The sequence below is a fragment of the Gossypium hirsutum genome, chromosome A10, assembly GCF_007990345.1.
Source record: "Gossypium hirsutum isolate 1008001.06 chromosome A10, Gossypium_hirsutum_v2.1, whole genome shotgun sequence".
NCBI lineage: Eukaryota > Viridiplantae > Streptophyta > Magnoliopsida > Malvales > Malvaceae > Gossypium > Gossypium hirsutum.
Window position 1 is genome coordinate 101,522,068 of NC_053433.1, and position 25,636 is coordinate 101,547,703.

Genomic DNA, 25,636 nt, shown 5'->3' on the forward strand with positions numbered 1-25,636 from the left:
CAAATCAAGTTCTGTTAATTTTCCCTGAAAATAGACTCATATATATTTTATCCATAAAATTTTCAGAATTTTTGGTTTGGCAAATCAATACCAGATTTTTCTTAAAGTTTCCCTTGTTTTACTGTTTGACTAATCTGACCACTCTTCACTACGAATCAAAATTCTCATTGTACAGAATTCAAAATATGTTCTCGTTTATTTCATTTGAAACTAGACTCATTAAGGAGTCTAAGAATATAAACTTAATCTTATAACCATTTTTGTACACTTTATAATGATTTTATAAAAACAGAACAGGGGATCTAGAAGTCATTTTGACCCTGTCCCACATCACTTCAAATATCTTATTATCGAAAATTCTTTTGCTTAAATGGTTTATTTTATAAGAAACTAGACTCATTAAGATTTAATTACATAATTTATTCAGCTTCTAACTCAACTCTCACAATTTATGGTGATTTTCCAAAATCACTTTACTGCTGCTGTCCCAAACAGATTATTACCAATTCACTCTTTCACACATTCTTTGATACATATTATTCAAACATGTATATCACCAATCAATTTCATCACATATATCTATAAATTCACTTAAGCATAATATCAATACAACACATTGTGCTCAAATCATCATTCAAGTTCAAATCCGGCTAGCACACATATAAACACTAGTAACTAAATATTAACATTTGCATTTCACCATAATAGCCAATTGCCATTAAGAAATTAAACCACAGTTATTCAATTTTACCAAGCTTCAACTTAATTTAACTTATAATAGTTCATAACACATTTAAAGCACATACATTACTAAATTTTATCCAAGTCACAATCGGCCATAGTACACCCAACACATTAGCCGATTTCCTACTTAGCATCTAATGCACATATATGCTTAATTCACCACCTAAGCAACATGAAACTCCATTACAATCACAATTATTCATTCTTTAAAACTAACATTCAACTATCAATAATTTAGCAAAAACTTAGGTAAATGGCCGAATGCTATATCCTCAACCAAAACTAAAGTTTTTAACATGGGCTATGTAGGAAACTATGTGATTAACTAGATTTTCACAAGACTTTGAAGATAGCACATGAAACATACCTTAATTTTGATGCTAACATAGCCGAAAGTTTGGTCTCTCCTATCCCCCCCCTTTCGGCAATGAAGAACAAAAGTTATCAACCTTGTTCTTTTCACCCACTTACTTATTTCATTATAATATAAAATTGTTATTACATATTATAATACATTTATATGTATAAATACATATAAAATTTATACTTTTTCAATTACTCAACCACATGGCCGGCCACTATAAAAAAAATGACAATTTGACATGCTTATCCTTATGCTTTTTAAACCATAGTAATAAGCCATCACATAAATACCTAGCACATTTCTTAAAATTTTCACACAAGTCCCTTTCAATAAAATTCACCTTAATTGGCAAAAATCAAAGCACCACAAATTCACATATGCATTTTCACACAAATTAAGCACAAAATTTATCATTCAATTATTTTCACAATTCGGTTTAGTGGTCCCGAAACCACTTCCCGACTGGGGTCAAATTAGGGCTGTCACACTTCGAATGTCCACACAGTCTGGGCTGTGTCACACGGCCTGGCCACACAGCTATGTGACCCCTATTTCTAAATTTTCAAGTTTTTCCTAAAATTTATGTATTAATTCATTTTGATCCCTGATTGCTTTCAAACTAATTTTAGGGCCCTGTAAACCTAAATTAAGGCTTATGTGCATATTTATGCTATGAAATGATACATGTTGATACATTAATTGAATACTTGTTTTGAATTAAGATAAATTATTCTATTTGGTTCTATAACACTCTGATCCTTAAACCAGTAATGGAGACGGGATATGGGTGTTACACAAACTCTCACATTCTATCTGTTTGACAGATATTAAACATATAGGAGTACTTGTTATTGTCCTATGCACTCAAAACCTCCTCAAGAACATCTGACCTAACTGTGAAAAAAATTGAATGGAACTTTGCGACAGAGATAAATATCATTGGTTTGCACTTCCATTAAGGGTCATTGAAAAGGACTTACACTTCGTAGCATCAGGAGCTCTTAGCACATTCATATGATCATTGTACTGCATGAGATGTGCTCAAGGGTCCCTCCTACCTTCAAATAGTTTTTTTGGGACTTTAAAGTCAGTCGATAAACTTACAATTGCTACCTTATGAGCTAACGGATTGTTAGTACTAAACAGGCAATCCATATCTTGTGAGTCAGAATGAAAAGCTCATACATCTCTACATAGAACATCCATTTCATTTTGCCATGGTTTTGCATGTACTTTAGGGCCTTCTTCATGCATGATGGTGTTATCGCGGAGATCAGAATTGTCAGATTATACCTTTCTCCTTAGCTTTTCATTTTGTTTCAATAACTCTTGTTGAAATGTTTGCTGCTGCTCGAACCAAACAATTGGCGAAGTCATCTGCTCCCTCATTAACCTTATTTGCTCCTGAAGAGCAAAAAATTGTTGTAGGGATGCCTTTTGATCAGAGGGGAGTGATAATCCCTTGCTAGATAAGATATTCAAGTCCAAAGAATTCGAGGCTTTTGCATGAGCCAAATTGCCCAAAATTTTCGGTCGATCGACAAACCAACCAACAAATAAACCAATCTCACTAGGTTGATTATTGGCGCTAGAAGCTCCCACCTCTCTTGACCAAAATTTAATGGGGAAATTCTCATTTGGGTGTGCCATTCTGATTTTTATTTACAAAGTGAAAATCTTTAGGTCGGAAATATGTCAATGCTCACCGCACCAAATTGTTGAGTATTTTTCTCTATCGCTCTTAGATGGTGGTGTTTGCCTATTTATATGATATGTATATTGTTCATCGATAGACATACTAGGTAGGTTCAATCCACATAAACACATATCCTACCCTAGATTTAACACATGTTTATGCATTCTTATGTAGGATCTCATGTGTTATTTCGCAGGAGAACATAGGTACCCATCTTGCGAGCTCGGTCTGAGAGCTCAGTTTGTGAGGTTTTGCGATCTCAATGTAAATCAACCCATCCAACCTGAACCCATTCGGATCTTGGGCCGATGATAACAAGTATTATAACAAAAATATTTTTTATTTTTATATAAAATTAATAAAAAAATCCACTGAGGTTTGAACTTAATTTATTTTCATCATAATTTTTAATTTTTAGCATTTCAATTAAAATTTTATTTTAATTTTATATAAAATTTTTATTTATATATTTTATAAAATTTATTTCTACATATATTGTGAATGTATCCATAAAAAAAACACATTTTTTGTAATTGTTTTTATTCGTTAAAAAAGACTAAAATCATCTCGACTCATTGCATTTACACCTTTAAAAAAAACAGTGCTCCAATTTTATCAACCCAATAATCGCACGTGAACTCTGACCAACAATTGGTCAAAAGCTGACTGTCATGACTGCATCCACTTATTAAAGAACATCGACGGGAAGAAGAAGAAGAACAATTTATCCTTTATTTAATATCTAATAATTGTATTATATTTACGAGTTTTTAGTTGAAATATTTGGATCTTACTGTCATACATTGGAATTTTAATCTAAGAAAATATTTAAAGTATTTCTCAAATTTACTTTAATATAAATTCAAATATATTTCATCTTTCAATTAAACTATAAAAAAGAAAATACTCGACCTTTCAACAAATTAGTATTCGTTGTTAAATGAGGTCAGTCCATACGTGGGCAGGATAACAACATCCCACGTGTCCGCGTATCTAACACCGTGTTTTACCTCTTAAAGCCTCCAATATCACGGGCCCCCACTCTCAGCCCTCTCTCTCTCTATATATATATCAATAAATAAACCAAAGGTTCCCTAGACCTCTCTCTCAAACCAGAAGCCAAACTTGATTTTCCTTAAAAAAAAAATATTGTTTTGATCCTAAGAAAGCCAACCTGTTGGCCCGAAATTTGAAGGAGAGGCAAAAAAAAAAAAATGTGTCCATCGGAGAGAAGCTTAAGTCGGCCGGCGAAGACAAAAAGTTCATCGACGGAGTTCAGGTCGGCGTTCGAGGTTCTGGACGTAGATCGCGACGGGAAGATCAGTAGAGAAGATTTGAGGATATTTTACTCCGGTTTTTGTAGCGGGAACTCTGGGTTCGATGACGACGAGATGATTGGGACAATGATTTCGTTGGCGGATTCGAACAGCGATGGGTTCGTGGAATACGAGGAGTTCGAGCGTGTTTTAGGGTTGTCGAGAAACAAGGAGTCGGGTTTTGGGGTAATGGAAGATGTTTTTAAGGTAATGGACAAAGACGGCGATGGGAGACTGAGCCATGAGGATTTGAAAAGTTACATGAAATGGGCTGGCTTTTCTGCTTCCGATGAAGATATTAAGGCAATGATCAGATTAGGCGGCGGTGATGAAAACGGTGTTTCTTTCGATGGTTTGCTTAAGATTTTGGCCCTTGATTTTGCTACCTAATATTATGTATCAAGCTTGATTTTGAGCATTTTTGGACTCTTTTCCTTCTATGTTTTACATAATGAATCAAATTAATAATAGTTGAAAAAAATAGAAGTCTCTCTAAAAAAAAGAAATTTAAACTTTGGAACTTTTGGCTCTATACTTGGTAATATTAAACAAGTATATCAGAGCTAACTTAATGCATCAGTAATTAAAATAGGGATAAAAAAGGGAATTTATTTCTAAATATTTTGTTGTTGACAAAAAAGCATTATCATTTAGCAATTACCTATATTGTTGATTATTTTGTTTTGATACTTTTCAATTTGTGGTTAATACTATATTACATCTATCCTCTTCTCTCATTGAAAGTGCACCCAACAATATCAATATGTTTTAATATGTACTTTTAAATTTATTTATATTTTAAACTTAAGTTAGGTAATTTAATGATTATGTCTACTTTAATATAATAATTTATAAAAAAATATAAGATCTAAAATAACAAAATTTTATAACCATCAATATAGGCTAATGTTGTAGTGGAGCCGAACTTGAATAATGGGTAAGCTAGAGCTCAATCAAGCTTAATTCACGATTTTAGCTTCACTCGGATATTAATTGTTGGAGTGGAGCCGAACTTGAATAATGGGTAAGCTAGAGCTCAATCAAGCTTAATTCACGATTTTAACTTCACTCGGATATTAATTTTTAAGCTACTTGAATTTGAGTTTGATTAAGTTTATTAATTAATTTTTTATATTTAAGTTTAAATTTAAGCTCAATTAATTTTGTTTGTGATTACGTTCTTTCTATAAGGGTGTAAATGTACCTTGATAATATAAAATAAGCTAAAATAAAAACTTTGATAAGGCTTGTGAGATGTTCAAATACAGTATTGCAGAACTCAGAGTTGGCTCAATCAACACATCTAGTTGCTCAAGCTTAGTTAAAAAATTACTGAATTGAATTTGAGTTGATTTTGAATAGAACTTAAATAGCTTGAGAGCACTAATGTCTCATTTAAATATTAATATATGCTAAATCTAACACAAACATGTATTTTCAAAATGAAAAGGAACACACCAAAATAATTAAAATATGGAGGACTTGAAAATATTACACATCATCGTTGGCGGTTAAGTCAACATCATCAGTGAATAATAATATTATACATCATTATTAAATTTAAAAAAAATTATGGAGGACTTGAAAATAAATATTAATAATCTTATTTAAACATAATTAAACATTAATCACAATTATTATAAATAAATATTAATAACTTTCGAATTTAGGATCTTCAATTTAAGAAATTAGGGTCTAGAGTCTTGGACTTAGGATCTAAGGTATCAAGTATAGGTTTCAAGGTTTTAGAATTTATTTATAAGTACTTATTATTTAATTTATGTTTAAATAAAGTTATTAGTATTTATTTATTGGTCCTCCATTATTTTTTGTTCTATTTTATGATGATGTTTCATGTTATTATTAACTGATGGTGCATGAGACTTAAGTATCGATAGTGCATCAAGTATAGAGATTTCACCATTATAACTAATGACTAGGACACTCACCTCTAAATCCTCCTCCTGAGAACTTGGGAAGTAAACACTCAATAATGTTTACAATTCAATTTGCATTCTCTCACAAAAATAGTTCCTTAACGAACAAATTAAAATGCACTTAATAAGCTCTCATACATAACCTAGATAAGCCTCATAGCATATATCAATCGAAGATCTGATTTCCAAAACAACAACATAGTCTTTGATCGATCCTCCACATTTCAATGGTTGATTTGATTTACTCAAATACAATCCAATCTTCAAAAACCAATAATTGGTTTCCATAAATGGATCATAATATCTTCAATAATGCAGCACATTAACATCTAGATTTTTTTCATTAAATTGTCAAATCAAATAAGACAAGTATTTATACTACCTCAGTGACAATTTGCAGTTGGCATTGTGAGTGTCACTCAGCATCAATCAGATCATCTTGCCTCAACATATGCCATTTTGAGTGACATTGTTTTTAATTTTTAAAATATTGATGTGTGTTTTTTTTATAATACGCGTTTAAGTTTTTCAATAATTTTAATTAATTTATTTTTAATTATTGTAATTAATGTAATATAGTATTTGTTAGTTGAATTCTATACATAATTAATGCATAATTTAAACATTTTTAGATCAACAACTTTTTAATAATATTAAAAATATTTTGAAATCATAATTAAAATATTTGTACCATCCGATGGAACTGACACTTCATGCAATTAGGGATTACGATTTTGCACAAGCAGTGTGGAAATCAGCTCTGCCACGATGGTATAAGGGTTCTTCAACTTACCAAGAGATAAATGGGTTTTGTGGAATATACAAAATGAAGGTAGTTTACTGGTTCCTAAAGGTGAGCGAGCTACTTTCTTTTCAATTACCTGTTCGTTCATTTGGAAACATAGGAATGCATTTATCTTTTAATGGTTCTAGTGGAAGTAGTTCAGAACTTATTAGCTCAGCCTTGGTGTGGACTAAGTCCTTAAGGGTTAAAGGGGTTGTTAACCAATGGGCACGTATGACCATGACAGTTGGTAGATGGTAGCTACCGGAGACAAATTGGGTTAAATTCAACGTTGATGGATCAGTGTAAAAAAGTAACTCAAAGGCATCTATAGAAGGGACAGTGAGAGGGTCTAGTAGAGGATGGTTGGTAGGTTTTAAAATGGTAATAGGTATGAATGATATATTTCAGATTGAAGCCAGAGCGATTCTTGAAGGACTGAAATTGGCTTAGAATAGAGGATTCAAGCGAGTTGAATTAGAAAGTGACAATGCAATGTTGATTGAGACTATTCGAAGTGATCTGGCACCAGTAAGGGTGTTGATGAAATCAAGAAGATACATGATTGGTGCTCAAAAATTTGGGAAGTTAAACTTCGACACATTCACTGGAACACCAATAAAGTTACTGACTACATAGTTAAGGCAGATGGAGGTGAAATTGATTAACTGTTTATTTTGGAAGACCTACCGCACTATGTGAGAGGCTGATTAGAAGAAGATATTAGACAATCAGTGTGGACTATTGATGGATTACACTAGGATTGAAGGTCGTTTAGTCATGTTCTATGTTTATGATCTACCAAAACAAAAAAAAAAAACATTTGTACCATATTCTATCTGCAAAATAGTTTTACTTGAGTTAGTTAATGCAAAAACATTACTATTCAAAATAATAGCTAATAAACATAAAAACATACATCAATTATTTTAATAATTCAAATATGGTACTAATAAAAAATTCTTAATCATTATTGAAGCATTTGTTCAAATTATAAAAGTTGATATATTGTAAATTAAACTTTTCATTAATCAATTTTCTTTTTCTTTTTCTTAATAGTTGATAAATTGACTATAATAACTTGCAGTTATAATATATTATATTTGATTAAATAAATGCCTTATTTATAAAATTTTATATATTAAATATTAAGTTAATTATTTGATAAAGAATTAACATTTTCTATTTGAAACTAAGGATTTTTTTAAATATTTTTGTTAATGAAAACATACTAATTTGAATATAAAGTAATTAAATATAAAACACAATTTTTTATTCACTATGTAAAATATTTAAAATTATTTTAATAAAATTATAATTCTTATTTATAAGTATGATAAATTATCTTATTAAGTAAATTATTTAACTAAATATTTTATTAAAATTAAAATTCCTTTTTATAAATATGATAAATCCTTTATATAATAAAAAATATTTATAATGGTAAACTTAATAATATTTTACTATAAACAATAACTTATTTATAGCCAATCAAAGAGAAAACATAATAAAATATATTTTTAAATATTTTATTTTAATAATTAACAATAATAAATTAATATAATATTAAAATTAATAAAACTATAAAGATATACTTTCAACCATGCCTTGCCTTATTGCATTGCATGCATCCCTTATCTTTGGATCTCTTCCCTCTCTTCTCATGTCTATTCAAATGGGTTTGAGTTGGTTTGTTGATGTTAAAAATAAAGATGAATCAGGGATCCATGGGAAGATTATTGTTGCTGATTCGATGATGGTATGATAATATTTGAGTGGAGATTGTAATTCCAAACTCCCCTCAATTTCCTTCCCTCTAAACAATTTCTTATCCTGCCTTTATTATTCCCAAAACCATCTAAGCATGGTGTCATGACCATGGGAGAAAGTTTTTTTTAAGCATTTTTTCTTTTAATAATAATCATCATACTAAATAATACTTAATATTAATTAAAAGTAATAACAGATAACAATATAGTTTTATAATAATAATTAACCATAATGATAACATGAAATTTGAACCTTTACATACTTCATTCAAGCTTGATTCAATTTTGACCTAAGTAAAAAATCTTTGATATGTTGTTTTCTAATTTCTTATGGGAAAGGTCGACGAAAAGGAAAAGGATTCATTGGGTTAAATGGAGTGAGGTTTGCAAGCCGTCCAACTTTAATTAAGAAACATGGGCTTGTTGTTTAAGTGGATCTAAAGGTATGCTAATGAAGAAAACTGCCTATGGAAGAAATTTATTGTTGTTATTTATGAGAATAGGGAAAGTAATTTGCTGCCGCATAATTTGTCGCACTATAACAAATCATGGGTATGGAAAAGTATTGTGCATCCGTTGACTACGAATGATTCTTTTAGCAAATCCTTTGTGGATAACCTTAAAATACTGGCCGGTAATGACGAAAAGATTAATTTTTGGGCGGGATGCTGACTAAGGGAGTTCTCGCTCAAGTTTGCTCTTGCTGTTAAGAAAGTAGGGAATATTGTGGATTTCGGTTTTTGGCTTGATGAGAAGTGGGTTTGACATGTGGAGCTTAGGAGACCCCTTTTTATTGAGAGAAGAATTAGTGGTTTGCTTTTATGGGTGTGATAATTCAATTTAATTGTTGCAAGGAGAAGGTTGGACTAAAGTCAAGGACCGCCTATATACCCGTAAGGCCCTTTGTTCGTTGGTGTCAAGTGGGAAGAACCAAATGGCGAAACTTTGGAAATTAGTGTGGGTAAAACTTGCACCCCGAACGTGGAATTCTTCGTTTGGATATTGGTGCAGGGTAGAGCTGCTACTAAATCTGAGTTATCCAAGAGAGGTATCCTTTCTTTCAACTCCAATATCTGTACCCTATGCTATAAATATGAGGAAACTGTTGATAAATATGGCAAGAAATATGTTCCATTTAGATATCCAAATGGTTCATCCAAGAGACCCCAAAGATTTTTTTCCTATCATGAATTTTCGCTTGTGTGGATTATAATTACGTTGGTATTGAGAGATTAGTTTTTTTTTTTTTGCTACAAGTTGGTCATTATGGCTATTAAGAAATATGTGATGTTTAAAGGGTTGACAGTTCATAAGAAGTAATTAATATTCTTGATTAAATCCAGATTGGGATGGTGGAGGACTTTGAGGTGGTTGTTGAAATAGCACAATCTCATATCTAAAAATACAAGGTTGTAGAGTGTTTGTGTTATTATAAATAGAAGTAGTTTCTCCACCTCTAAAACATACCAAAATTTGTCATTTCCTTCATAAGGCAAAAATTTCCCTCCTTTATATGGATTTTTTCACTTGTATCTTTTACGGTGAAATATATTTGGTAGTGCCTAAGGACATAGGCATAATTTGTTAAACTTCGTTAAAATTCTGGTGTTCTTCATTATTATTATTTCAATATTTTGTAGGGTACAATTGTAGTGATATATTGTACAATTAAATTACATTGGAGGGAGATTCTATCTAGAAGGTTAGTTTTTAAGCGGGACCGTCTATGACCCCTCCAATCTTTTCTAAGAATTGAACCTAGTTTGGTTTTCTAGTACTATAATTTACTCATTTTTACTTTATTCGCACAACAAGTGATATCAGAGTTTAAAGTTATTCGAATTATGCTTTATGGTTGTAGTTTAAATTGATCTTCCATATTAGGAAATATTTCCTCGGGCACATTGAAAGATTATGGTTGAAATAGTAGACAATCCAAGAGCTCCAACATTGTGCATTTGGGCGAGACCGACAGTGGAGATCTTCGATGGCATGGGCCATTTCTGTAACAGCCCGGTTTAGACCCTATTCGGAATAGTAGTTTCAGGACCATAAAATCCGAGTCAGAAAAATATTTTTATATTATTTTTGGTGTCTATAGCATGTTAATTTATATAGGTAAAATTTTCGTGATTTAATTTTATCGTTTGAGTGTTCGATTTAATAAAAGGACTTAATCGCGTAAAATGTAAAAATGACTAGCTATTTGTTAAAGTGCTAAATTGCTATGTCCTTTTTCATGTGGGGTCCTTATGTTGATATTATACCATTGAAATATTGGATGAACATAAAAACCTAAGGTTGGTGGATTTTAAATGAAAATAAAAGGTTAATTTGATAATTAATATATTAATATGTATGAAATAAAACAAAAACAAATGGCCATGCATGTGTTCATCTTTCTTGGCTGAATCTAAGAAGGAAATAAAGCTTTGGAAGCTTTAAACATTCAGCACCTTTCGGAGCTTAATTCGGGTATGTGTTTTGCTCGGTTTTTGATTATTTTTACGTTTTTGAGATCTTTGCTTTGAATACTAGCTAGCCCATGTTTGAATTTTTGAATTTGATGATGTATTCATGAATTGCCATTGATGAAAGCTTGTGGTTATTTTTTGTTTGATGATGGAAAATAAAAATATGTTGTTAGATTAATATGTTTAATTAAGTGATTTTTGGTAAAAATATCTATATAGGATTAAATTGTAAACTTTGCAAATTGAAGGGTAAAATTGTGAAATAAATGAAAGAAATGGGATACTATGAACGTTATTAAAATTCGGCTATATTAGAGTTTAGTGAAATTATGTGTATTTTGTATTTTGTGAAATAGGGACTAAATTGTGAAAAATGTGAAATGTTAGGGGCTAAAGTGGGCTAAAGTAAAAATTGCCCTTTTATGTGTTTTTGGGTGAATTTGAGTACATGTGTGATTAAATATTTTTAATTTCTATTAATTTAGATTAAGGAAAGAGGAAATTGGAATTGGATCGGGGGAAATCTAAAGTTGTCGAGTAGTTGTCCCGGTTCGTTTGTCTTCGTCCGAGGTAAGTTCATAAGTGAATAAATGATGTTAAATTGAATGTATTTATTTTATACATAGCCAAATTGAATTGTATAAATGTATAACTACCTAGCCGAATTGTATTTAGCATGGACTGATTGGTTACGAGCATGAAATGATCGAGCTACGACGTCCGAAAGCCCTGTATGAACCTTAGGAATAGTTAGGATACATATGTCATGACATCGAATTCCGATATGTGATTTCTTGTAAGACCACATCTGGGATGTTGGCATCGATTTGTGATTTACGTGTAAGACCATATCTGGGACATTGGCATCGATAGTTGATTACATGTAAGACCACGTCTGGGACGTAGGCATTGTACGAGCTTTATGAGTTATCTAGTATCCTTATTGATTTCGAATGGTTCAACGGGCAATATCGAGTTAAAACCGAATGTGAAAACTAGCTAAATGGCTCAGGTACATACGAAGTTAATTGATTATGAAAGTAAGGTGAGTATAGTACTTGAGATGATGATATGAAATTTGCTTGATAAAAGAGTGAATTATATATGTTAACGTAATTGTTCATATTCGGCCAAATGACATTACAATGTTAATGTTCAAGTGATGATATATGAATTTGCAAATATGATAAATGTATATGTGGTTAAGGTTTTCTTGATTCGGCCTAGTTTAACTGAATTATGTATGTTATTGAAATGATTTAGTTGCTTATGACTTACTAAGCTATTCAAGCTTACTGTGTATTTGTTTGTTCATTGTTTTATAGATTTTGGAAGCTAGCTATGAGCTCGAGGATCATCAAAGAACTTCGTCACACTATCAATCGTTTTTTATTTTTTGGTATTTTATAAGTTTAAACTCTAAATCTATGGCATGTATAGGATAGATAATATGTTTGATCTTGAAATATATATATTTAGCCATGCGAAAATGGCTTGATTATGAAGTTAATGTATATATTAGATCTTGGTTTGAACTTATATTGAAAGTATATCCATGGTATATTATGTTGTGGAGCTTGGTTATGTGTTTCAGCAATAAGGTAAATAATGGATACTAGATGAGTTAGGGTGTATCATGTATTAGTTAGGTAATATTCAAGATATATGCGTGGGGTGTATTTAGTATTTACTTATGGTTTAAATTAATGATATGTGTAGTTCATGATTTGTTCATCATGGAAAGTTTGACATATTGGGATGTATATTTTGTAATAGGAATTGCGTTGATAGTGGAAGATGATGTGCCTATGTGTTCGGTCATGATTTGTTAATTGAATTCATATACATATATATATGCGCATATGTCATAGTTGCTAATGTAGTGAATTGGCTAAGTAGAGACAAGTTGGTATATTATTTAGACTTATTAATATGCTAGTAAACTAGTGTTCTATGATCCTATCAACTGTGACCGAAAATGGTAATTGGTATATTACTAAAATGGATATGAATAGATGGATAAGTTGTTGTTTACTTTAGTACATAGTTAATGGCTAAAAATGATCATAATTTGTGCTTAAATTTGATTAGTTATTTGGTCATGTGTTTGTGTTTTAAGTATGGTAAATTGGCATGTAGATTGAATGTACTTTTAGTTGGTATTTGTGCTCAAAATAGTTTAAATTAATATGTTCATTTATGCATGGTCTTGTGATTAAAAAGAGGTATGTTTAGTCTTAAATGCTGAGTGTTTAAATGAAGTATATGAAAATGTATGATTATTGCCATCTGGATGTTTTAACTTGCATTAATGTGCAAAGCATGTTCGTTCATATTGACTATTACCAATGTCGCATACGTGAGTGGTATTTAAGTTGTGTAATATGGCTTGTTTAGTTTAAGAATGTGTATGTGTATTGGTTAAGGAAATGTCATATTTGATAGTCGGTAAAAGAGTAGACATATTGGCATACATTTGATGAATGACTGTAATGATACATATTGAAATGATATATGATTTGGTGACTATACGCATAAATACATAGATGGTATTAGAAGTATGCTAGACCATGTTGAAAATAATTAATGTTGTGTATATTAATGCATAATATGCCGTGAGTAATGCGTTGAAATTTGTGTTATGGTTTGTGTATACAATATGAAAATCAACGTATGTTTTGATATGAAAATTAGCTATATGCTCTATATAAATGAGTTTGACTTGTGTGAATATATGAATGTTTGGAATTGCACTTTTGTTCGGTAATGCCTCGTAACCCTAATCTGATGACGGATACGAGTTAGGGGTGTTACAATTTCGGTATATGGTAAAGTAAGGTTCTAAATGCTCTCTTTTATCATGGTATAGATATTGCCAATTGATTAGAAGAAACCAGATGATATGGAGAAAGATTGGAAGATTACCAATTGTTTGGCATCTAGTACAATTCGATCGTGTCTTTCTCGAGAGAAAATGTATGCTTTCTCAAAGGAGACTTTTGCAAATAGATTGTGGTTGAAGAAATTCTTTTGAAGAAAAATAGTCAAAATAAGCTCCACGTGAAGAAAATGTTGTTTCGCTTCACTTATGTTCCAAGTACCACTATGAATGATAACATGACTAGTTTTAATCAATTAGTCACTGATCTGGTAAATATGAATGAGATCTTCAAAGATGAATATTTGACTTTGATGTTGTTAGAGTCACTTCCTAAAGAGTTTAAGTTCTTCGAAACAACTCTACTTCACAGGAAGGCTGATGTATCTCTTAGTGTGATGTGTGTCGTTTTATACAATTATGAACTGAGAAAGATGGAAAAACATATAAATTCAATTAGAGATGTAAAAGTTTTGGTAGCCCAAGTTCGTTCACACATTCGGAGTAAAATTCAGAAGGGAGATCCAAGTCAAGAAGAAAACCAAGTAAAGATAAGTGTGCTTTCTATCGGTAAAAAGGACATCGGAAGAAAGATTACCCAAAGTTGAAAAATAAAGGTAAATATAATAAAGGGAAAGTTGTAATAGAATCAAATGTAGTTGAATGTGAGGATGAAGATTTAGATTTCTCACTTGTTACATCAATAACTGACCATTCTAATGTGTGGATGTTGGATTCAGCTTGTAGCAATCATATGTGTCCTCATTTGAAATGGTTTTTTGATTTTAAAAAACTAAAGGTTGGATATGCCTATATAACAAATAATACTCCTCTTACCACATATGGGATTGAGAAATCATGAGGAATCAGCCATCAATTTTCATTATGTACTAGATTTGGTGAGGAATCTCATTTCTGTAGGAACTTTAAAATCAAAAGGTTTTAAAGTGAATGCTAAAGATGGTTTCATGAATATTATTTTTGGTGCACGCATGGTAATAAAGGGGGTTCATAAGAATAATAACTTTACCACTATCTGGATAGTATAGTTAATGAGATAGTTGCTACGACATCAACTGATAATCGGGGGTTAGAAGCACTCAAGTTATGGCATATGCGCTTGCGGCATATTGGTGAAAACTACTTGAACTTGCTTATAAATCAAATATTATTAAAATGAATAAGAACCTATAAATTGGACTTCTATGAGCATTACATCAAAGGGAAACAGATAAGGATAAAAGTTTGGGACTACAATCCATGATACTAAAGGTATCTTGGATTATGTTCACTCAAATGTTTAGGGTCCCTTTAAAACAAAATCTTTAGAAGGAAAATATTTTTATGTAAATTTTGTTGATAATTAGTCCCAAAGAGTATGGGTATGTATAATGAAGAAAAAGGATGAAGTCTTAAGAATTTTCCTTAAGTGGAAAAAGATGATAGAAACTCAAACGAGTAAAAGGATCAAACACCTTCACATAAACAATGGTGGAGAGTATAGAAGTGATCCATTTGTAAAGATTTGTCAAGAAGAGGGCATCATCAGAAATTTCACTGCCAAATTTACACCACAACAGAATGGGGTGGTAGAATACATGAACCGAATGTTACTGGAGAAAGTATGATATATGCTATCCCAAGCTAGATTCGGTAGAGAGTTTTGGGTTGAAGCTATAACATATGCATGTCATTACTTGCCTACCATCTACTACAATTGAAGGAAAACAACGATTGGAGAAATGGAATAGAAAGCCTACTACAGATTATGATTCATTACATGTATTTGGTTTCGCTGCATACTATCATGTTAAGGAATCAAAGTTGGATCCAAAAGCTAATAAGGCAGTATTGTTAGGGATCACTTTTGGCATAAAATGTTTTCGCCTATGGTGTCCAAAAATGAATAAAATTATCTTCAGCAGAGATGTCACTATTGATGAATCTACCATGTTCCCAAAGGTACAAAGGAAACAGTTAAATGATACTCATAAGCAGGTGAAGTGTGAAAAAGTGTTGATCCCAACAAATGAAGAAGTTAATGATTCTCCTATAGTAGAAAGAGGCTCTAGTAGGGATGATCCAGTGGAAGAAGGAGACTCTTGAAAAAAGAAGGTTCAGACCTAAGGACTTTCACAACAACTTGAATCAATTGTAACTAATAAGCCAAGGAGAATAATTGAAAAGCCTATTCGCTTTGCTGATATGGTAGCTTATCAATTCCTAGTCGTAGATGATGTCATTCCTACTACTTTTGATGAAGCAATTCAAAGTTCTGAAAAAGAAAATTGGACGATTGTTATGAATGAAAAAATACAATCACTTTATAAGAATCAAACTTGGAAGCTAGCTAGTTTGTCGAAGAGAAAGAAGATAATTGGGTGAAAATGAGTGTTTGCAAATAAAGAAAGATTTCCTGGACAAGATGAGGTGCGCTACAAAGTAAGATTGGTGGAGAAAGATTATGTCCATGTAACGCCCTCAACCCGACTTGATCTACCAAATCCGAATCTTGGGTGTTACGCCTTATACAGATGTAACTTAAAACTTTTCTTTTTTTATTTATTGATGTAAATGTCTATATGTAACAGCCCAAAATTGACCCTAGTCGGGAAGTGGTTTCGGGACCGCTAAACCGAGTCACCGAAAGGTTTGAATGTGATGTTTATTGTCTAGAATATGTAATCATGAATGTGTGAAAATTTCAAGCTTCGATTTAGTCGATTGCATGTGAATTTAGTCAATAGGACTTATATGAGAAAATTTTAAAATGTGATAGGTCAATGCATGAGGACCTATTAGTGCATGTGGAAGAAAAAGGGGACTTGCATGTCAAATTTCCCCTCCCTAATATGTAGTGGTCGGCCATGCTATGGGTGGAAACATGTCACCAACATGTTGTGTTAGTGATGTATGGTAAGGAAAATAAAATAATAAGCATGATAATTAAATAATGAAAGGAAGGGTGATGGAAAAAAAAATAACATGGTCTCACCCCCTTGTTGCCGTGAATTGAAGAAAGAAAAAAAAAGTGTTCATTCTTGAACATCCTTGGCCGAATAGAGGAAAGAAAGGAAGGGGAAAAAGCTTGAGAAAATCGGCTATGGTGGTTTGCTAGACTAAGGTATGTTTGATATTATTCTTTGAGATTCATGTATATTTTAAGTTGTAAGTGAAAATCTACCTAGCCATGGTTCAAATTTTGTTAATTGATGGAGATGATATTCGGCCATGAATGTTACATTCTTGGTTGGTATTTTGATGTCTTTGGTGATGAGGTATGAAGATGGTTGATTTTGAGTGTTTAATAAAAAGGATGCATGAATTATTGTTAAATAATGGTCGAATGTAGCATGATTAAAGATGTGAATAAATTGAAGTTAAGGAGGTTGTCAATGAAAAATATGAGTTGGATGAGGCTTAAAGAATAAAAATCTAGGTGACTAGAGGTCAAGGACATTCGGTCATAGGCTTGTATGCTAGCAAAATCGGCCAAGTGATTATGTGGTGGAAATTAAGTGTTAAATGGAATGAAAATGATATTATATGGGGGTATGTATATTCGGCCATATGAGTAAATATATAGATGATGTTAAATTTGATTATGTATAATGGGCATTAAGATGTGGAACTTAAGAAATTAGAAGTAAATGAACTTGATAGTATTTAAGAGATAGAGGTGATAGATTAATGTTGCACATTCGGCTATGGTTAGGCATGTTGATGATCTTATCTTGATTTAGATAATTAGGCATAAAAGGGTGGCAAAGGGGATGAAATTGTCGAATGATTAGTTGGGTAACAAAAGAAGCATTCGGCCATCCCTTGAGAGCTTGTGTGATGTTGGGTTTAAAATTAGCAAAGGTAACTTACCTAATGCATGTGCATGGGTGATTAGATTTTGATGATATGGTAGTTGCATGAGGTTATTAGCCGAATATACTAACATACATATACATGTGAAATTGGATTGTAAATATTTGGCAAGGTGGTTAAACTAGTTAAATTATTGATTAAGCTCAAGGAGTTAAAGGAGGTGAATCGAGCAAAGGCAAAGAAAAGGTCATCGAGTAGCCGAGTTGGAACCGTCTTACCCAACACGAGGTAAGTCATTAAGCATGTAGTTGGTATTATTTCAAATGGTCATAATGTTTATGTATTGATGCTGAATGGAATGAATAAATATACATATATATATATGCATGTACGTATGTGATGATGAAATTGTTGAATGAAAAGAAAAGAGGTAAGATGTACTGAGTTGTTGATCTCGGCACTAAACGTGCGGGTATAACCATTTATGACCATGAGATTGGCGCTAAGTGCGCGGGATTAAATTGTACAGCACTAACTGTGCGATTTGACTATGTTGCACTAAGTGTGCGAAATGAATATGATGCACTAAGTGTGCGAATTGACCATGCGGCACTAAGTGTGCGAGTTTGACTATGTAGCACTAAGTGTGCGATTTGATTACGTAGCACTAAGTGTGCGAGTTGATTATATAGCACTGAGTGTGCGGACTCAATATGCATTCGTGAATCATTATGGACACTATGTGTGCGACACTATTGAGTCGATCGCGGACAGCGGATCGGGTAAGTGTCTTGAGTACATGGCTAATAGGTGCTATGCTTATACTTGGTGTTGAGCTCGGTAAGTTTGAACCTATGTGACAACTATACTTGAAGTCACGTACATAAAATTTATCGTAGGATGGGTGAAAGGCTGTTTAGTCGTTTGATTGTAACGAAAATAAATTGATTTATGAAAATGCTTCAATGTCCTATTGATGAGTATATGGAATGTGAATGCATGAATTGATATGAAATTGAATCGATAGGTTGGAGGAACTATGGTATGGTTCGGAATGGATGGAGTAATTAGCCTCGTTCCATTTTGTTTTCTCTTGTGATAATGTTATTGATGGATGGTAGTGCATAGCTTATGACTTACTGAGTTATAAACTCACTCGGTGTTTCCTTGTCACCCATTATAGGTTGCTTGGACTCATCTATTTTTGCGTGATCGGGCCGTCATCGAAGTCATCACACCGGATAGCAAGTTTTGGTACTTTCTTCTTAGTTGGCTTAGAAGAACATTTTGGCATGTATAAGCTATTACGTGGTGTTTGAACTTTGGCATGTAAACTTTAAGCCATGTGAAAATGGCACGAATGTTCGATTGAGTTGGATCAAGGGTAGGCATGAAATGGACCTAGTTACTTTCGTAACAGATGCTGGCAGCAGCAGTGTCATGAGATTGAAAAATCACTAAAAATAGTAGGAGTGGAATTAATTGATGAATAAATTATGTAATCGAAGCTCGATGAGTCTGTTTTCATGAGGAAGTAACGAAAAGATCATATGGGCAGTATATTAAGAGATAATCAGATTTTTGTGGGACAGGGCCAGAACGGTTTCTGGATTCCCTGCTCCGACTTTGGAAATTCATTATAAATTAACCAGAGATAATTAGGGGTCGTACCATATATGTATAGATTCCTCTCTGAGTCTAGTTTTCATAGAAACAAACGGCATCAGTATTGAAGCCCCGTGCAGGGAGATATCCAAGTCGTAATGGGCAAAGGTCAGTGTAGTCGACCCCTGCAATATGGGAGACTTTGACTAATAAACTGTACTAATTGGCCCGACCAAAAATTCTAGAAAAAAATACATAGATGGGCACATGAGTCTAGTTTCTGGGAAAAATCACGAAACTGATATTCGAGTTACGAAACTTAAGATATTATTTTTAAAACGACTAGTACACAGTTTGGGCAGTGTCTGAAAAATAATTTTTTTAAGGGGTTAAAGTCAGTTAACACCTCGTGTTCGACTCCGGTGTCGGTTTCGGGTTCGGGGTGTTACATTTGATTGGTATCAGAGCTATGGTTTAGTCGGTTCTAGGACTACCATAGCGCGTATGAGTCTAGCTATACATGCCGAATGTTAATGGTTAAATGTGTGATGACTTCTGGCGGTTGAAATGTTTTTGTTTTGATTAGTAAATGGATCCCGGTGTAGAGAGAACCTTGGCGGATGACATTGAAAGTGTAGCGGCTGCTCATGCACAAGGGACGCCGCCTGTTGAACCTCAGTCATCTACGAATAATCAAGGTGAGGGGGCTAAACAAGCCTTCTTTACCATGATGAATGAGTGGGTCGCGCAATATGGCCGAACCAACCCGGCTGTCCAACAATTCCCAAATTTGAATAATCCACCCCAAGAGCCTGTAATGCCATCAGTCGCTGATCCTGTGAGGCTGAGTAAGCCACCTGTAGACTTGATTAGGAAGCGTGGGGCCGAGGAGTTCAAGGCCATAGTAACTGATGATGCCGAAAGGGCCGAGTTCTGGCTTGATAACACCATTCGGGTGTTCGATGAATTGTCATGCACACCTGACGAATGTCTAAAATGTGCTGTATCTTTGTTGCGAGACTCAGCCTACTATTGGTGGAGGACCTTGATTTCCATAGTCCCGAACGAGCGAGTAACTTGGGACTTCTTTCAAACGGAATTCTGAAAGAAATTTATTAGCCAACGGTTCATTGATCAGAAGCGTAAGGAGTTCTTGGAACTCAAGCAAGGCCGTATGACTGTATCTGAATACGAACTTGAATTCGTAAGACTCAGTAGGTATGCCCGGGAGTGTGTAGCTGATGAGGTTGCTATGTGCAAAAGATTCGAGGAAGGATTGAATGAAGATTTAAAGCTACTAATGGGTATTTTGGAAATAAAAGAATTCGTAACACTAGTCGAACGAGCCTGCAAGGCGGAAGAACTTGGAAAGGAGAAGAGGAAGGCTGAATTTGAAGCTAGAGATTATCGTAAAGGATCGACGGGTAAAGCTTCGTTCTCAGCTGTAAAGAAGTTCAGGGAGGATATTAATAAGTCGAGGGCAACTGCGGGAATTTCCATCAGGGCAAGACCATCGATGGGCTCCCGAGCTACTCCGGTAGCTAGTGTGGGCAATAATCGTCACGAGAAACCTGAATGTCCCCAATGTGGAAGACGACACCTAGGTGAATGTTGGGGCAAGTCTACTAGCAGGGCCTGTTACGGATGCGGTTCGAAGGACCACTTCATTAGAGATTGCACGGAGCTGGATGAGAAGAATAAGATTCAAGGTGCAAGACCTAGTGGAGTGACATCTAGAGGTAGACCACCGAGAATTTTAGGAGGCAGGGGTGGTAGTCAGAGGGGGGCCTCTGATACGGCCGATCGAGCCGAGAACCGTACTCCTGCTAGAGCATATGCCATTCGCGCACGAGAGGAGGCATCCTCCCCCGACGTCATCACTGGTACCTTCACTCTCTTTGATACTAATGTGATTGCATTGATTGACCCTGGTTCTACTCATTCATATGTATGCGAAACCTTAGCAACCAGTAAGACTCTACCTGTTGAGTCTACTGAGCTCGTAATTCGAGTATCAAACCCGTTGGGTCAATGCGTACTTGTTGATAAAGTGTGTAAGAGATGCCCTCTAATAATCCGAGAATCCTGTTTTCCGGCCGATTTGATGCTTTTGCCGTTCGACGAGTTTGATGTTATTCTTGGTTTGGATTGGTTAACCGCGCATGATGCGGTTGTGAATTGCAAAAGCAAGATTATCGATTTGAGGTGCGCAAATAACGAAATAATCCGAGTTGAGTCTGCGGACTTAAGGGGGTTGCCAGCTGTAATATCAGCAATGTTGGCCCAAAAATATGTAAGGAAAGGGTGCGAAGCGTACCTCGCGTATGTACTTGATGACAAGGAGTTAGAAAAAAAACCCGAATCGGTGCCGGTGGTTTGTGAATACCCGGATGTTTTTCCTGAAGAGTTACCGGGTTTGCCACCTGTTCGGGAGGTAGAGTTTGGTATTGAGCTTGTACCTGGAACTACGCCAATTTCGATCGCTCCGTATCGTATGGCACTAACCGAGTTAAAAGAGTTGAAAGCTCAGTTGCAAGAATTGACGGATAGAGGTTTCGCTCGACCGAGTTTCTCACCTTGGGGTGCACCAGTATTGTTCGCGAAAAAGAAGGACGGAACCATAAGGTTGTGCATTGACTATCGTCAACTGAATAAAGTGATGATAAAGAATAAATATCCGTTACCACGTATTGATGATTTGTTTGATCAATTAAAGGGAGCATCAGTGTTTTCAAAGATAGATTTGAGATCAGGTTATTATCAGTTGCGGATTCGAGATTCGGACGTACCCAAAACTACTTTCAGAACGAGGTACGGTCACTACGAGTTCTTGGTGATGCCGTTCGGGCTCACTAATGCCCCTGCAGTATTTATGGATTTGATGAATCGGATCTTCAGACCATATTTGGATCGGTTCGTAGTTGTGTTCATTGATGACATCTTGGTCTATTCAAGAGATGAGATCGAACATATTGAACACTTGAGATTAGTGTTGCAAATTTTGCGGGATAAGCAGTTAAATGCTAAGTTCAGTAAGTGTGAGTTCTGGTTAAGAGAGGTTAGCTTCTTGGGTCATGTGGTATCCGCATCGGGTATTCGAGTTGACCCGAGTAAAGTTTCAGCCATACTTAACTGGAAGCCTCCGAGAAATGTTACCGAAGTCCGGAGCTTTCTAGGGCTCGTCGGTTATTACCGACGATTTGTCAAAGGTTTCTCGATGATAGCCACACCAATGACGAAGCTACTTCAAAAGGATGTTAAGTTCGAATGGATGGAGAAATGTCAGAAAAGCTTCGATCAACTGAAAACTCATTTGACTGAAGCTCCAATTTTGGTGCAACCCGAATCGGGTAAAGAGTTTGTCATTTATAGTGACGCATCCCTACTTGGGTTGGGTTGCGTATTGATGCAAGAAGGTCGAGTTGTGGCCTATGCGTCGAGACAATTGAAGCCACACGAGAGAAATTATCCGACCCATGATCTCGAACTAGCCGCCATTGTGTTTGCATTGAAAATATGGCGACATTATTTGTTTGGTGAGAAGTGCCATGTGTTTTCGGATCACAAAAGTCTCAAATATTTGATGACTCAACGAGACTTGAATCTGCGACAGAGACGTTGGCTTGAGTTGTTGAAAGATTACGAGCTTGTCATTGATTACCACCCGGGAAAGGCTAATGTGGTTGCGGACGCCTTAAGCCGGAAATCACTGTTTGCTTTGCGAGCGATGAATGTACACTTGTCTGTTCTACCTGACAATGTGTTAGTAGCTGAATTAAAAGCCAAACCATTATTGACTCATCAAATTCTTGAAGCTCAGGAAGTCGATGATGAATTGGTTGCAAAACGAGCTGAGTGTGTTCCGAACAAGGAATCGGAGTTTCAGATTGATGATGATGGTTGTTTGAGGTTTAGAAGTCGTTTGTGTGTTCCAAGGAATTCGGAACTTATTCCGATGATTCTGAACGAAGCCTATTGTAGCCGAATGTCAATTCACCCCGGGAGCACAAAAATGTACAACGACTTGAAACGTCTGTTTTGGTGGCATGGTATGAAACGAGACATCTCCGACTTTGTTTCGAGATGTTTAATATGTCAACAAGTGAAAGCGGAACATCAAGTGCCTTCAGGGTTACTTCAGCCGATCCTGATACCCGAGTGGAAATGGGACCGAGTCACAATGGACTTTGTGTCCGGACTGCCATTTTCTGCAAGTAAGAAGGATGCGATTTGGGTTGTTGTTGATAGGCTGACTAAGTCGGCTCACTTTATCCCCGTGCGTACGGATTTTTCATTGGATAAACTAGCCGAATTGTATGTTTCTCAGATTGTGAGATTACATGGAGTACCTATTTCTATCGTGTCGGATAGAGATCCGAGATTCACCTCGCGATTTTGGAAGAAATTGCAAGAAGCTTTGGGTACCAAGTTGCATTTTAGCACCGCTTTTCACCCCCAAACCGATGGTCAATCCGAGCGGATAATTCAGATACTTGAGGATATGTTGAGATGTTGCATCCTCGAGTTCAGTAGTTCATGGGAACGGTATTTACCTTTGATTGAATTCGCTTACAACAATAGTTTTCAATCAAGTATTAAGATGGCACCGTATGAGGCTTTGTACGGTTGTAAATGTCGTACGCCATTGTTTTGGACCGAGCTTGGTGAAAGTAGAATTTTCGGAGTTGATTTGATTAAAGATGCCGAACAAAAAGTAAAGGTAATCCGCGAAAGTCTGAAGGTAGCCACAGATCGTCAAAAATCGTATGCGGATTTGAAACGAAAAGACATTGAATATCAGGTGGGAGATAAAGTGTTTCTTAAAGTTTCGCCTTGGAAAAAGGTACTTAGGTTTGGCCGTAAGGGCAAGTTGAGCCCGAGATTCATTGGGCCGTACGAAATTTCTGAACGAGTGGGGCCGGTTGCATATAGATTGATTTTGCCCCCTGAACTTGAAAGGATGCACGATGTCTTCCATGTTTCAATGCTTCGACGTTATAGATCCGATCCGTCACATGTGATTAATCCCTCAGAAGTTGAAATTCAATCTGACTTGAGCTATGAAGAAGAACCGATTCGTATCCTAGCTCGTGAAGTGAAAGAGTTGCGAAATAAAAGGGTTCCGTTGGTTAAGGTGTTGTGGCTCAAACACGGGATCGAGGAAGCAACTTGGGAAACGGAGAGCTCGATGAAAAAACGATACCCAAACCTATTTACCGGTAAGATTTTCGGGGACGAAAATTTCCTGAGTGGGGGAGAGTTGTAACAGCCCAAAATTGACCCTAGTCGGGAAGTGGTTTCGGGACCGCTAAACCGAGTCACCGAAAGGTTTGAATGTGATGTTTATTGTCTAGAATATGTAATCATGAATGTGTGAAAATTTCAAGCTTCGATTTAGTCGATTGCATGTGAATTTAGTCAATAGGACTTATATGAGAAAATTTTAAAATGTGATAGGTCAATGCATGAGGACCTATTAGTGCATGTGGAAGAAAAAGGGGACTTGCATGTCAAATTCCCCCTCCCTAATATGTAGTGGCCGGCCATGCTATGGGTGGAAACATGTCACCAATATGTTGTGTTAGTGATGTATGGTAAGGAAAATAAAATAATAAGCATGATAATTAAATAATGAAAGGAAGGGTGATGGAAAAAAAATAACATGGTCTCACCCCCTTGTTGCCGTGAATTGAAGAAAGAAAAAAAAAGTGTTCATTCTTGAACATCCTTGGCCGAATAGAGGAAAGAAAGGAAGGGGAAAAAGCTTGAGAAAATCGGCTATGGTGGTTTGCTAGACTAAGGTATGTTTGATATTATTCTTTGAGATTCATGTATATTTTAAGTTGTAAGTGAAAATCTACCTAGCCATGGTTCAAATTTTGTTAATTGATGGAGATGATATTCGGCCATGAATGTTACATTCTTGGTTGGTATTTTGATGTCTTTGGTGATGAGGTATGAAGATGGTTGATTTTGAGTGTTTAATAAAAAGGATGCATGAATTATTGTTAAATAATGGTCGAATGTAGCATGATTAAAGATGTGAATAAATTGAAGTTAAGGAGGTTGTCAATGAAAAATATGAGTTGGATGAGGCTTAAAGAATAAAAATCTAGGTGACTAGAGGTCAAGGACATTCGGTCATAGGCTTGTATGCTAGCAAAATCGGCCAAGTGATTATGTGGTGGAAATTAAGTGTTAAATGGAATGAAAATGATATTATATGGGGGTATGTATATTCGGCCATATGAGT

At 34.8% G+C, this 25,636-nt stretch overlaps 1 protein-coding gene across 1 annotated transcript; it reads left to right on the forward strand.

The window, feature by feature from the left end:
- The first annotated feature begins 3,892 nt into the window (after positions 1–3,892).
- Positions 3,893–4,809, forward strand: LOC107896600 (calcium-binding protein CP1). Its single transcript, XM_016821802.2, has one exon. It carries the CDS (start codon positions 4,019–4,021, stop codon positions 4,508–4,510), a length of 492 nt encoding a protein of 163 aa, XP_016677291.2. The 5' UTR covers positions 3,893–4,018; the 3' UTR covers positions 4,511–4,809.
- Positions 4,810–25,636: the final 20,827 nt, after the last annotated feature.